General features: G+C 38.3%; 1 protein-coding gene across 2 annotated transcripts; it reads left to right on the top strand.

Moving 5' to 3' along the window:
* Window positions 1–3688: 3688 nt before the first annotated feature.
* Window positions 3689–14081, top strand: LOC146482550 (epsin-2-like). 2 transcript variants are annotated; one of them, XM_085107018.1, is made up of 2 exons: window positions 3689–5457; window positions 10359–14081. In XM_085107018.1, exon 1 carries the CDS (start codon window positions 3834–3836, stop codon window positions 5418–5420), a length of 1587 nt encoding a protein of 528 aa, XP_084963144.1. In that variant the 5' UTR covers window positions 3689–3833; the 3' UTR covers window positions 5421–5457; window positions 10359–14081. The 2 variants fall into 2 exon arrangements, with proteins under 2 accessions (XP_084963144.1, XP_084963143.1); XM_085107017.1 differs by having other exon boundaries at window positions 10355–14081.
* The last annotated feature ends 554 nt before the right edge of the window (window positions 14082–14635 follow it).

Genomic DNA, 14635 nt, shown 5'->3' with positions numbered 1-14635 from the left:
CGTGACTGTCCGGCTTTCGTACGTTTACATAGAGTTACCGGGATGCGGGATAAGCCTTTTTTCGCTGCCGGGATGCGAGATGAAAGAAAATTTGAAGGCGGGATGCGAGAAGGTTAGGAGAGGGGGGGGGGGGGGGGGGGAAGCGGGAATTATTGATTTTTCCGGGCGAGAAAACGGTATAGATAACGACAATGCAATGAAATGAATCAGTAGCCACAGGAGCTTATGGTAGCCATCGAATTTTATCTAGTTTTAGAAATTTTAAAATATTTTTGCAAGTTTTTAGTTAGGAAAATTGTTTTTGTACAGGGTTAACCTCACGATTTCCCTATTCAGGATGTTTTTGTATTTGTGTTAAAGCCTCCTGAATAAAATGCTATGTTACTTGTTATGTTATGTTATGTTATGTTATGTTATGTTATGTTATGTTATGTTATGTTATGTTATGTTATGTTATGTTATGTTATGTTATGTTATGTTATGTTATGTTATGTTATGTTATGTTATGTTATGTTATGTTATGTTATGTTATGTTATGTTATGTTATGCACTCGAATATTTCACGAATCCGGGAAGAAAAGCTAGTTTGAATGTTTATCAGTTCCGCACAGATCTTTATCAAAATCATCCACCATGAGTGCTTATCAAAATAAACACCCGTCACGGTGTCGCAATTTTGTCTAAAGGAAACCATTAGAATGGGTCCACTTACATTGGTGAAAACATAAAGGCGCAAATCGGCCTTTTCGCGGATGACGCCGAACTTTATCGAAGTTGGTGCAAAAATAAGCAAGTACACTCAACCCCCTGGTCTACACACTTGGTACACTCAACCCCCCAGTCTACACACTTGGTACACTCAACCCCCCAGTCTACACACTTTGTACACTCAATGGTGATTGCACTTACCTGCCTTTTCATCAGTCGCTCTTAGAATCAAAGGAATGTGTGAGGAAGCTCGTGAATTTAGTCAGGTGAATGAAATGATATATTTTGGATTATGTTTAAAGTGATTTGGTTCTTTGATTTTTATGGCATGTGCAGCAGTTGTCCGCTAACGTTGGAACCGATCGTTGTGGGTGTTACTTTTATGCCTTTTTTTTTTTTTTTTTTCGTTCTTTTTCAACCTTTGTGTTGTGGCAAGTCCTCGAGCTTGCAATCTGTACGACGGGTGATCACCTCTCGGAGTAGATATATTCTGTGTTTTTTTTTTTTTCTCTCTCTCTCTCTCTCTCTCTCTCTCTCTCTCTCTCTCTCTCTCTCTCTCTCTCTCTCTGCTAATTTTTTCTCAGAAGGAGAGGTAATATGTTACCGCGTTGACCGTGGCTCAGGCTAAAATGTCACGTGACGCCATGACGGTTGTTGTTTGTTCGAGTAAGTGCAGGAGCTCGAATCTGGTAACTTTTACGCTTCAGTTATAAGTGTTTTTTTACGAGCCATTTTCCTCCGCGGAAGCCTCCAGTCTGGCTTCATTAAGGTGGTCTTATACTCAAAAAGTTAATTTCTTTGGAAAAGAACTTTACCGGAAACTTTTACCATCACTTCATAAGGAGGGATTCACGCCCTGGCTTCAAAATGAGTCTTTTCAGGTCACATGTCATAAAAGTTAATGATTAACCAGCCTTCTAAGTAAAAAATACAGGTGTTCATTGTAAGCACGGTATCTAACTAACCAAGGGCCGTTTACACGACAGGTTAAAAATGGTACGGACCGCGGAAAAGTGAGGCGGTACCCATAAATTTTGTAAAGAAATCCCCTTGCTGTTTTGGGTCCATAGACGTCTATAGACCCAAAACAGCAAGAGTATTTCTTTACAAAATTTATGGGTAGCGCCTCACTTTTCCACGGGTCCGTACCATTTTTAACCTGTCGTGTAAACGGCCCTTCAGGCTAAGAATATGGTGATTTGATCATTTTTTACAATTTATAATATATGACACTCCAGGACCCTGAAAGAGGATAATATATTCATTTTAAACGAAAGTACTATAAAAATTTCTCTTTTTTACATCGAAGAAAACCAAGCACGCACTCAAAATGCAAACTGCGAGCTATCTCTTTCTTCTCCTAATTTCTGTAGCGCGTGATGGATCTAGCGAGCGGCGAAGCCGTGAGTCGCGAGAGAAGTTCACTTTTCTAATTTGCATAATTTTACCGTCACTTTGCGTGCTTGATCTGGGGAAAAAGCTACGACTGCTTGCAGTCTACTCAAAATGCAGCATGATACAAGAACATTGCTTGGGCCATAGAAAGTTGCTCGAGCCCCAAATAGTTGTTTCTCAAAAGTTGCCGAGCAACGTTTCCAGTGGACAGGCCTAGACTACGGGGTTTAATAATAACAATAATAATAATTACCAAAAGGACGTAAAAGCAGCAATTTTGTAACAATCTTAATTAAGAGAACAAGACTTTTAAATTTGAAAGACATGTTTCGGCAACTCCTGTGCCATCGTCAGTTTTACACATTTGCACGCGCATAAACGAGCACTAAAATATTGATAAGGCCTCTCACATTTTCAAGCATCTACAGGATTCACCTAGGTGTAAGACACTTTGTTCGAGCGAGTGCTTGTTGTCATAGATCAACCAACAACACAGACACAATTAAAAATCAAGGAGTGCATTTTCACTGGTAGAAACCCTCCCTAAATCAACAATTGTTTCATGTAAATCTCAATCTTTCTTTGTAATTAGTTGTTGTATCATACCATTGTTATTCTAATTTTCCGCTATATATTGTTCATCAATGTAATTCCATCCATAAACTGACGATGGCGCAGGAGTTGCCGAAACATGTCATTCAAATTTAAAAGTCTTGTTCTCTTCATTAAAATAATAATAATAATAATAATAATAATAATAATAATAATAATAATAATAATAATAATAATAATAATAATAATAATGGGTAATAAGGGGAGGTATCACGCGAATTTGATGTCGTTTCAAACGGCCCAAAAATATCTGTCTGTCAACAGAAACAAAAAAATAATTGTCTAGTTTTGTAACAAATTATCACCCCAGTGTCGTTTAATACCTCTGGCCAGAGACAGAGTAGGTCGGAATTGATTGAAATTTGAAAAATGTAAGGCTAACGTTTTTCTAGTTCTCGCATTCTTCTTTCCAAAATGCGCTGGAACAGATTACGAGTTGTTCTTTCCAATAAAAATCGAGTTGATTTCTTTCCTCTCGGTTTTCTAGAATTATTTTGTAGCTAAGTGAAGGTCTTATTTCATCATTTTTAACAAAAGAGGTCACAAACCCCAAAATTCTTGGAAATTCTTGTTACGACCTGCTTCTGACAGAGTTCTTATTCTGGAAGAGTCATCAAACAATCCATGATACTACGGTATCAATATAATTAATATAAGACGCATAAGTTTCCCGTATAAGGTATCAAACGGAGGTTTCAATTAAAAGGGATATTTTTCACTGCTGAAACTGAAAGACGCCCTAAAAGGTAAAAAATAATATCATTTCTAAAATGAAAGATTCTTCTTACATTTTATTTTAGTTAATCGCCTTCCCTGTCAGCTTGTATTACAAAATCTCCTTGCACGTGCTGTTATAAATTCCCTTCCGATATTTGACGGACTTTCAACTTCCTGCGGAAGTCACATTTCCTCATCCGTCATCAATGTCGGACCCAGTGCGCACACTCCAAAGTACGCACGGGTACATCGCGGGGGGTAATCTGTTATGTTCGTTCTTGCGAGGCGTTGGAAGCGTTCGCCATTTTGGAGGAATATTCGAAATTGGATTTACTCCAACCTCATAGCTGTTTAATTCCACCATTTCACAGTTTGCAGAATAACAAATTTGAAGCCCCAAGATGTCGGTAAGGCGTCAGCTCAAGAACGTGGTAAACAATTACTCTAACGCCGAAGTAAAAGTTCGCGAAGCAACCTCAAACGATCCTTGGGGGCCGTCAAGTTCTGTTATGACTGAAATCGCTGATGCGACTTACAACGTGGTTGCCTTTTCGGAAATTATGTCAATGATTTGGAAAAGACTTAACGACCATGGAAAAAATTGGAGGCACGTGTACAAATCACTGGTTGTGTTGGATTATATTATAAAGACCGGTTCTGAAAGGGTTGCTCACCAATGTCGCGAGAACTTGTATGCCATTCAAACTTTGAAGGATTTTCAGTTTATCGACAAAGACGGTAAAGATCAAGGCATGAACGTGCGAGAGAAAGCGAAACAACTTGTTGCATTATTAAAAGACGAAGATCGACTGAAGAGCGAAAGAGCTCGAGCTTTGAAGGCGAAAGAGCGATTTGCACAAGCTAGTTCGGGGATTGGAAGCGATTCATTAAAACCGGGCGGCTTGCGAGATACCAGCAGCGCCTCAGATATCCGTTTTGATAGTTCGACTGCATCAGCCACTACAGCACCACCAACCAGCCGTTCCTGGGAGCCAGAAAGGAAAGTTCTTGGTAGTGACATGGAAAACTGTCGTCCATCAAATGCAAATGAAGAGGAATTGCAGTTGCAACTTGCCCTGGCACTCAGCAAACAAGAGGCAGACGAAAAAGACAAAGCGCAAGAAAGAGATGATCAGCGCCTTCAGATGGCAATTGATCAAAGTCAGCATGGTACTGCACCTGCTTCAGAGTCATCCCTGTTGGATATAGCCAGCGGAGGAGTTCCACCACCTCCCCCTCAGGAAACATTTGACCCATGGGGCTCTTCCCAACCGGCAGCTCCTCCTCCTGCCATGCCCATGCCACAACCTGATCCCTGGGGGAGTGGTATCACTTCCAGTGCCAGCACCACTTCCAGCCCTTGGGGTCCAAGCCCAACACCTCCTCAAATGCCTGTTAGCACAACCCAGAATCTGTTTGCAGCTTCTAATGGTACAGCGGGTGTGGGAGCCATGGCTAGCACAGATCCATGGGGTGCACCACAAGCACCACCTGCTCCTCCCATGGCACCTGTTTCTACTAACCCTTGGGGTGGAGGGAGTGCGTTCCCCTCGGCAATGGCACCACAGTCTGAAGGCCCATGGGGGCCTTCTCCAACTCAAAGTTTCAATGCATTTGATCAAGCTGGTACTGCTAGTGGATTCTCTGGCCAACCTCCCTCAGGGTCGTTCAACAACCAACTGCCACAAAACACAAAGCCCGAGTTATTGGAAAACAATCTTTCCAATCTAGTCAACTTAGATTCACTTACTCAGAAACCTGAACCTGTGAAGAATCCTTTTTTATCCAGCCAACCAGCATCCAAGTCGAAAAATCCATTTGTCCAAGAAAAACCGCAAGCACCAACACTGAACCAGCTTCGGGAGCCACCAGCTCAAACGCTAAACAGCGCACCTAACATGGGTGGAAATATATTGCTGCCTGCACCTCTTATCCCTGAATCTGGTCCAGGACCACAGCAGTCAGTTCAGAGCAATCCTTTCTTATAAGGGAAAAGGACACAGTTGTCAACAGAAACAAGTACCGGTAGGTTTATTTGTTTTCGTCTTCCAGTGCTTTTTCGATTTTTATATGTTTGGTGTTCTTTCAAGCTTGGCCATGTTGGCACAACTGTTTGGTTTTGTCGACGGAGTTGGTAAGGTAATTCGGCTACTGTTAAGAGATTCTCTCAGAAAGGGCTAACGCTCGAAGTGTCAGCACTTGAATCTCTTTACAGTGACCAAATTACCTTATCAACTCTTGATAAAACCAAACATTTGTTTCCACTTCCTATCAATGCAGCAGTATAGTTTTGTTAGAAACTAACCCCCTCATTGATGCTGGTACACTGTACAATGCTGCTTACAAGTACTGTTGCATTCTCCATAGTATTTCCTATGTTGGTTTAACCCTTTAACCCCTAATATCAAAGAACAAATTCCCCTATCTTGTTCTGATACTTTTCTTATAACTGTACTGGGGAGAAGTTATTAAAATGTCAAGAAAATTCACCATGGGTGATCATATCCTTAATTCTCATGACCTCAAGGTTTGAATAAGCATTGATATTACATGGAGAGATTTGATGCTGATCACTGTTAGGGCTCAAAGGGTTAATACATCTCAAAAGTCCCGATGAATTTTTTGTAGTTTTTCCTTTCTCAGGGTTGTGAAATATTATTCAGGGACATCCAATAAGAAAATCTAAAAAAAAAACTTCAGATGTTGTTTCTTGCTTTTGGTGCTTTAAAACCCTTAATGTCTTAAGAGTTCCATTTGACACGCTGCTATAGGTTTGTGAGTATTAGTATTTTGGTAAATTTCTATGATTTTTTTGTCAACAAAATTTTCTTGTTAAGACTTGTTCATTGAAGTCATAAAACTATGACCCCCTCCTATTTTTGATATGGTTGACCACCTGTACAATTTCTCAATTTCTTCTTCCAAATACACACAGGATGCAAGACTAATATCACATTAATCTGTGCCCTAAGAGCTGAAGTATATTGTAGGAGTATACCTAATACATGAGAAGATTTGTACAGTTTTGAAGTTTTTAAACTTGTTTCTCTCAAAACCACCACTTCCTTCGTAAATCCTGATATACTTTTTGAAATAGGCTGATCAGTAGCTAGAAATAATATGTTATACACAGGTATAGAGTCTGTATTTGGAAAAGATGTTATTCACTTTATGGCTTAAAGGTTTTTCATTCTTATGTTTTAAACTTGTTTCTTTCAAAACCACCACTTCTTTCATAAATCAGGGTTGGAAACTTAAATTTCTCAGCACTCGCCCTCTGGGCGAGTGACATTCAGATTGTACTTGCCCAGATATGTTTTCACTCGCCAAATACTCCCCCCTCCCCCCCCCAAAAAAAAAAAATAAAATAAAATAAAATAAAATAAAATAAAGTACAGGAAACAACTTTGCTGTTGTTGTTGATAGTTTTTTTTTCTTGGTGTTTTAGTTTGTTGCAAGCACTGTTTTAGCTTGTGTTAGTTTGTTGCAAGCACTGTTTTAGCTTACTGTTAGGTTACAGGTGATTTGGGTTTTCCAGAATCATTTCTTTGGCATCTTAGCGTCTGATTCATAGTCTGACACTGCCCTCATTGTCATCTCCAACACCGTCATCATTCTTTTCAGTGAGGACAACTTCCTCCTCGTCCTCTTCTTCTTCTCGATCTCGTCTTCTTGTAATCCCTGGCATTTTCCTTTGGAGGAGTTTCTTTCACAACCTTTTTTTGGGAGTTTTAGATACTCCGGGAAAATATATTCACATTTTCGAATCTAAAACATGTGAGGGAAAACACTAGACCAGGAGATTCACCCTGCAGTAAACAGTCGCCAATTCATTATTCAGTCCATTTCTATCACCATCAGATTTTGTTCTCAGCAGCATAAAAAATGACCAGCAATATCATGACTACTATTTTGCACTTTGTGTAATTATTACTTGAACAGAAGCCATTTCTTTATATACGAAGCAGAAAGTTTGCTTGTATGTGCCAGGTTTCTAAAGCTTTCAGAATGTGAAAAAGTACTTACGTTTAGATTACATTTTGTCAAAAACTTTCAGTTACAGTTTTATTTTCCTGAAGATGAAAATTCTACTCGCCAAACCGGGCAAGTAACCTGCGATTTCCACTCGCCCAACATGCTTGACACTCGCATTGGCGAGTGGGCGAACGCTAATTTCAAACCTTACAAATCCTGAAATAATTTTTTAAATAGCCTGAGTAGCTAGAAATAATATGTTAAACACAGGTATAGAGTCTGTGTTTGGAAAACTGTCATTTGCCTTATGCTTGGTTTAGGGGGATATTGTGCGCACTTACCAAAAATACTGTATTCATTTGATAAGCTATTTCTCAGATCTTGCCTCTCACCTTGATTTTGCCACTTTTACTTGGTTGAATTTGCATTTCAACACCAAATGAATACAAAAGTTGTAACTTAAACACAGCTACATGTAGGTCCACCTATAATATTGTAGTTTTGGTGGATTGAATTAGCAGAAAGGAGTGCATTTCGTAGTAACAATTGCAGGGCAAGTCTTGCTGTACATCATGTTATATTATTTTGTTCGCAACCTTCATTTTACACACCTGATGTAATAGTTCATTTATGGTGATTATTCTGTGTTACATTATACAAAAAAATTTTTTCTGTTTTATATTGACTTAAGCACGTCTGGTTCACATTTTTAACCAAGTACTATTTTATGCTACTGGTTATGGTGTAAAGTTCAAATCCAAGTTCAAATCCAATTTTTTTTTCTTAAAATCTTTTTCCTAGTGCCAAAAGTTTCTAATTCGTGAATTTTTCAGAAGCGATGTTTTATGAAAATTATTTGACATCGGATTTCCATACAAACACTGTTATTTCAAGACGTTTGCCTACTCGTCAAAATGCCATTGAAAACCATGATAAGGCCTATTAGGTTTACTCGAACATTTTACAAAGGGAATGAGGTTTTTTGAAGAATAGTCGATAGTCTCCTTTAATTGAATAACTAAAAATTTAAAATTCAGGTTGATCCAATACTCCACTGATCTGGCGCGAGAATGTGTTTGCATAATCCAGGGTTTTTGTTAGAGCAGAGACACAGGGACTATTACTTGCCTATTATTTGCTTCATCCTGGCTATTTTTACACTACATTCAAAAGAGTGAGAGCAAATCTACTGTGTGGTCCTTGCTACATGTGAGTTAAATTTGGTCCCTCCTAATCAAATACTTAACAAAAACCCTGAATTAATCTGCTTTGTATATTTTCTTACCCCAAGCTTTCTTGATCCAATAGAAGGCAATGTTGCGTGGTATTCTGCCAAGTAGTGATCAAAATATTGCTTCTCTCTATCTACAGTGTATGCGTGATCAAATATTAAGGTTAAGAGAATAAATGGAATGACCACATTTCTCCTGTACATATGCAGGGCTTCAGGCATAACCGACCTGCTTTTTACATCACTTTTTGTTGTTTTGGCTCAGATTTACATGCATACATCATACATACTTTATTGTTATAGCTCCCTTATAGAGGGCTATAATATTCAAAATATTTGAGAAAATTTGTCAGATTTTTGCACAGAGCCCTTGATTCCTTTAGAAAACCTCATCCAAGATCTTTGACTTTTTCACAGTTCATTTGCCGTCAAGATTTCCATTTTAATCACAAAACAAAGTGGAAAGCAAATGATAAAACATACAACGTTTCCTGAAAGAATTGAAGGGCACATGCAAAACATCTGGGAAACTGAATTAAAATAACAAAAAACAAACTAAAAAGTGCTATAGGTTGGTTACACACCAATCCCTTCAGTTATGAGAACATTTGACATTTTTCTATTTATCTGTTACATAAGCGCAAAATACAAAAGTTGGAAAAAAAAACCAGACTAACACGCAGCTCAAAAATACAATTCAAATAGGGAGGGAGGAGAGTAGACGGGCATCTCTAGTAAAACTAATACTGTGCCCCTTAAAAGGAAGTAAATTGATAAGAAAAGTAACTAAGTAGAATAGAAAAAAATAAGAAAGGTATAGCACAAATAAAACAAAAAACAAAGAGAAACGAAAATAATTGGAATAAAGTGTCATTAATGAAAATAAATGTGCAAAGACCAGTAGGCAGAGTTTGACCAATAGTGATCAGCATCTAAATTCTTCTCTCAATATCACTGCTTGATTGAACATTCAGATCATGGGAATAAAGGAAATGATCAGCAAAGACAGTTTGACATGCATTGATTGATAAACAAATTCTCTCCACTAGTCCCATAATAAATATGTAGAGAATATGAGGGAGAATGTATGTGTTGATGTCAGGAATTAAAAGGTTAACAGGGCACAGTCATGTACCCAGAGTCCTCAGGCTCTTTGGGAATTGAAAAAAAAAATAGTTGAGTGGCTACCCCATAATGGCTCTGCCTTTCACTTGCATTGTGGTAAAAAATTCCAGTTCCCCAGAGTCTCTCCTGGCTGCCAACCACTCAAGCCTGCCGCACACTTGAGGAAAGAGCTGAGCAAACTGCCCAGCGAGGCGATCAGCTCAGCTGTTTCATCAAGTGTGCGGTTCAGTTTTCATGAGTTTCTTGCCTCGTGAGGCTGTGAGGAAAGTATCTGTCGTGTTTGATATTTGAGATTTTGCCTCGCAAGGCGAAATTCTCGCAAAAACTCAACCGCACGCTTGAGCAAACAGTTCAGCTGATTGCCTCGCAATGTCTCACAAGGCAGTTTGCTCAGCTCTTTCCTCAAGTTTGCGGCAGGCTTCACCAACTAACCAAGAAACTATTGCCTTATCCACTGATCAAAGAGCCTGAGGACTGAGAAATATACATTATGAGAAGCTGGCACCCATTTGTGCTTGAAAACAGTTTAATTACCTGTATCTGTACCTAGGGTCACTTGTTAACTTGTGTCTTTTCTAAATCTTTTTCTAGCCAGGAAGCTCTTCAAGAGGACAAGAAAATTGGGAGGCACAATGATGGTGATGTAAATAGACTTCAGAATGAAATTCATGTAACATAGGGTAGGCTGAGTCACAACAGTTATGGTTAATCTGTAATATTTAATGCACTGGGAGCAACTGCAGTACATAGACTTTTCCTGTTGGATGCTGGCATAAACTAGCATGAAGGTTGTTACTTACAAACATGGCACATAGACCAACTTCCTTGGTTGTTCATAAGTAGCGACGGCATAACCAGGAATTGATCCTAGCCTCATGCTCTATACATTGGTGCCTCACTACTCGGTAACAGTCAATACCATCTCTGAGATAAGCATCTGACACTTGACCGCCATTTTGAACAGTCAACATTGTGCCATCACTTTACCAATTTTTGCTATAAAGGGCCCACAGTCAATTAACGATAACCAAGAGTGCTTTCCATTTGCCTGAACTGGCCAGCCAGGCTAAATCGAATGAGTCATTTTTAAGGGATGGTGCTGGAAATTCTTGAAAAATGATCACTCCAAAAATGGTATGCACTATTTTGAAGAAATTTGAAGGACTAGGATAAAACTTATCCTTCAAGTTGGTACATTCCATTTACGAACTGACCAACCTGGCCAGTTTTGACAAATGGAAAGCACCTTACGTCTTGAGACTGGTTTCCGTGTGATTACTAAGAACAATAGTGCTTCCATTATAAAAACTGAATACATTTACCAGTGAACTCATATGGAAACCAGGCTAAAGTGCAAAAAGTAATGCCTGCAGTGTATTTGATTGTCGAATTACTATTGGTTGCATTTCTGGTTGCTTGTCAAATGGTTGTTTGTCTTTTAGTAAGTTGGTAAGTTGCCTGTTAAAATTTCTGTAAATATCCATTTTCGTTTTACCCCTTTGCTATCTTTGACCACTAGAAATTTATTGATTTACAGCAGTGGCCAATTAAACTTCAAAGTCACCTTTTACCAAGCGTTTTAGATTGGAGGTAGGGCTTTGTTGCCATAAGAGCGTACTGAGTAATGAAATATGTCCAGCAGGTTGAGCCCATCATTTTGAGCAATGTTAATGTTAATTTTGGTCATTAAAAGTTCAGTCAGTCAATAAAATTTGTTACCAGCATCATATATACCAGCACTATAATACACTAGCTTAGATTTTAGATTTGTTGTCAGTGGGGAATGTTTCTTCTGACTTCTCTTGGTTAGGGTGAGCAGTTTATTTCCATGGTTAAGGGGGGCTAATTTCTAAACAACCTTGTGGTGCTGCATCGGTAGGGAGCAGAAACAAATGTTTGATTTATCAGCAGAGTTGACAACTGAAGGAAAATTGGTCACCAAAAAGAGAGTCAAGGGCTGATGTTTCGAGCATTAGCCCTTAGTCAGAGGGAATCACTCTGATTCAATGATTCAAATCAATGTTTTGCACTGACAGAGGGCTGATGTTCAAAATGTCATTACTCTAATCTCTTTACAGTGGCCAATTTACCTTTAGTAATGAGCTCTGTTGATAAAACAAAGACCTATTTCCATGGTTACACTGGGTAAACAAGTTATTTTTTATAGTTACCCCAAGTATCATTTATTATTAAAAACTGGATCATTGTATAATGCAATTCCAGGGATTTGATTGGCTAAGCGGCCATGGTATATGAGCCATTATACCATGCCCGAGAAGTGGCAACCATTAAATTGTCTTTTAGTCGTTCTTGCAAAGCGAAATCAGCAAGATCTAGCAATATTTCTTTACTGTTTTTAATAAAACAATTATTCCACTCGCGCTTGTTGGATATAAGATGATAGATCGAGTTGGCTATCTATCATCTCATATCCAATGTGCGCTCGTGGAATAATTAACAATTATTATTCATGGAGTTCTGCTGTTTAAATAATTTATGGAACTGGAGTCAGAAAACTTGTAATAAAAGTGACTACAACAACAATAATTGCTTTGACAATAACACTGTATTTGTGTAGAAAGCTTAATGTAAAGAATTAATAGTCTCATTTGTGAGAACACTACTGCCGTCTAGCAAATGATTTATACAATATTTGTGATTTTTGAGGCCTGTAAAGTCAGCTAGCATTTTATAGACCTTTGTCATGCGGGGCCATTTTGAGTCTCAGAGGAGGCTTGCTGTGCAAAAACAAAGCATTTTATTCTCCTGAGACTCAACATCGCCGCCAAGTGACAAAGGTCTATTTGTTAAATTACTACTGAAATTGTACAACAGGTAGCAAAACTTAGATTCCTTTGGAGAGTATGATTCACGTCACAGCATTTTTCAGCTGGCCATTGTAAAACCAAAACGAATGTAATCACTCTGAAATCAGAATGAACTCAAAACAGTATGAGTTAATGGCTTCAATCATATTGCAGGGAAAACTGTGTGAGCAAGTCAATATTTGTGGTTTTACTTCTTATTATAATTATTTTAATAGAAATATCAACGCAAGAACATGATGTTTTGGCATCATCCTGTCAACAGGATGACAAACGAAATTTCGTGTTCTTGCGTTGATATTTCTTTTAAAATGTTTTTCTATATCTACTTATTTAATTGAAAAGGTGGCTAGTGGCAGTGTATTGAACAAAAGCAAATGTAAGTTTCTGCAAATACAAGATTTTGAGGGGATCAGTATTGTTTATGGCCCTGTTCAGACAAGGTGCCTGTGTCCGGTTCTCAGGCACTGGCACTAGTCTGTACAGAACTTTTTGTCGGTGCTCAAGCAAAAATCTGGGCACCAAGCCCGGGCACAGGAACTACCTTAAGGGGTAGTAACTCTTTTACTGTTCCTAGGTATGGACACGGGTCTGAACAGGATTTTGACAGTTCCCATTCTATTTCTTCATACTAGCCTGTGATGCATTACTGCGCCTTTCAATGACACATGGACTCTGAAGTTCAACCCCCGCTAACGATTTGTGTGTTTTACTGCTGTCAATCATAATTACGGCGACACCCGGTAGACAGCAATAATACAGAAACCGACAAAGTGGATTGTAATTCGCCAATCACATTGCAAGAACATGACCTTTTGACCCTGTTAATCCAAGCATTTTTGATTCCTACGAGGTCTGCTGCAGTGATTGACAGCAGTGAAAAGCGTAACGGTTAGTTGAATTTTAAACTTCAGGGACCGCATGTTATTGAAAGGTGCAGTAAGCAAAATGGGGGCCACTAAATTGACGAATGAGAACACGATTGCTTTTGGGGCGTAAAGGAGTCGGGCCCATGCTCGGGCACCTACAATGTAGTTTATACTGGGCCCATGTGATTTGGCCTAAGGTTCAATGTTGTTTATGTATTGGAGTCTAAAGTTTCGAATGTGGCAACTCATTCTTCTTTTGGATTGTAATAGCAGCCTTTGGTAGTTTTACGTCATCATTTTCAGAAATAAAGACTTCCTCTATATGGTAGCTTCCTCTTTACAGACTGATCAGTGTTGTTAACATTCTTATCAAATACACACAGTTTTACCTATTATTTTAACTAGATTAAGATAATAATGTTGTGGTTTGATTTATCTGTTTGGTTTGAAAATATTCAAATCAGTTAATATATAATTTCTTTTGTCCCATGTCGTTGTAATGAGCCAAGACAAAATATGGGAAGTAAAAATTAAACTGGTGTGAAAATTTCCAAACCAAACACAAATTGAAACCACATTAGTATCATTTTTTCTTTCCAATAAAAATTTGAAGTGATCAATATATTTTTGTCTAGTTGGTTTACTCTGTGTTCTATACTGTTTATTGGGGATTGACCTTGCAAGCTTCTCAGAAACCATGTTTTGCTACTAATATCTTGAATTCTGAGTGTTAATGCTGCCAAGATTGAACTTCTCGGTGCATAAGGCATTTTGGCTGTTTTTTTTGTTTTTGTTTTTTTGTGGCTCAAATTGGCTGGAACTTTTCCATGTGCATGCATTTCTTTGAGAAACGTTTCACTTCCTTTTTGGGATAAAAATGGAAAACTTGCCCATGATTGTAGGTTTTTTTACTCCAAACGTAGCGCAAAAAAGCGTAAAATTCTCGGGGCAATGTTTCTTGAAGGAATTAAAGGTCACGTGCAAAAAATCCGACAGATCTGAGCCAAAACGACAAAAAAGTAAGCTAAAATGGACAAAAGTTCATTTATTCATGGTGCCCTTCAATAAATTCAATTTTGATGCATATCCTTATCTAAATCTGCGTTATTATTTAAAGTTTTTTTTTCTGTTTTCCAGCGTGTTTGTAACTTAATTTACTGTATTTTTTTTTCCCATTA

Source organism: Pavona decussata, unplaced genomic scaffold, assembly GCF_977016875.1.
Source record: "Pavona decussata unplaced genomic scaffold, jaPavDecu1.1 SCAFFOLD_45, whole genome shotgun sequence".
In the NCBI taxonomy this organism is placed as follows: domain Eukaryota; kingdom Metazoa; phylum Cnidaria; class Anthozoa; order Scleractinia; family Agariciidae; genus Pavona; species Pavona decussata.
The sequence above is the reverse complement of the archived record's forward strand: the minus strand, read 5'-3'. Positions and strand labels throughout refer to the sequence as shown.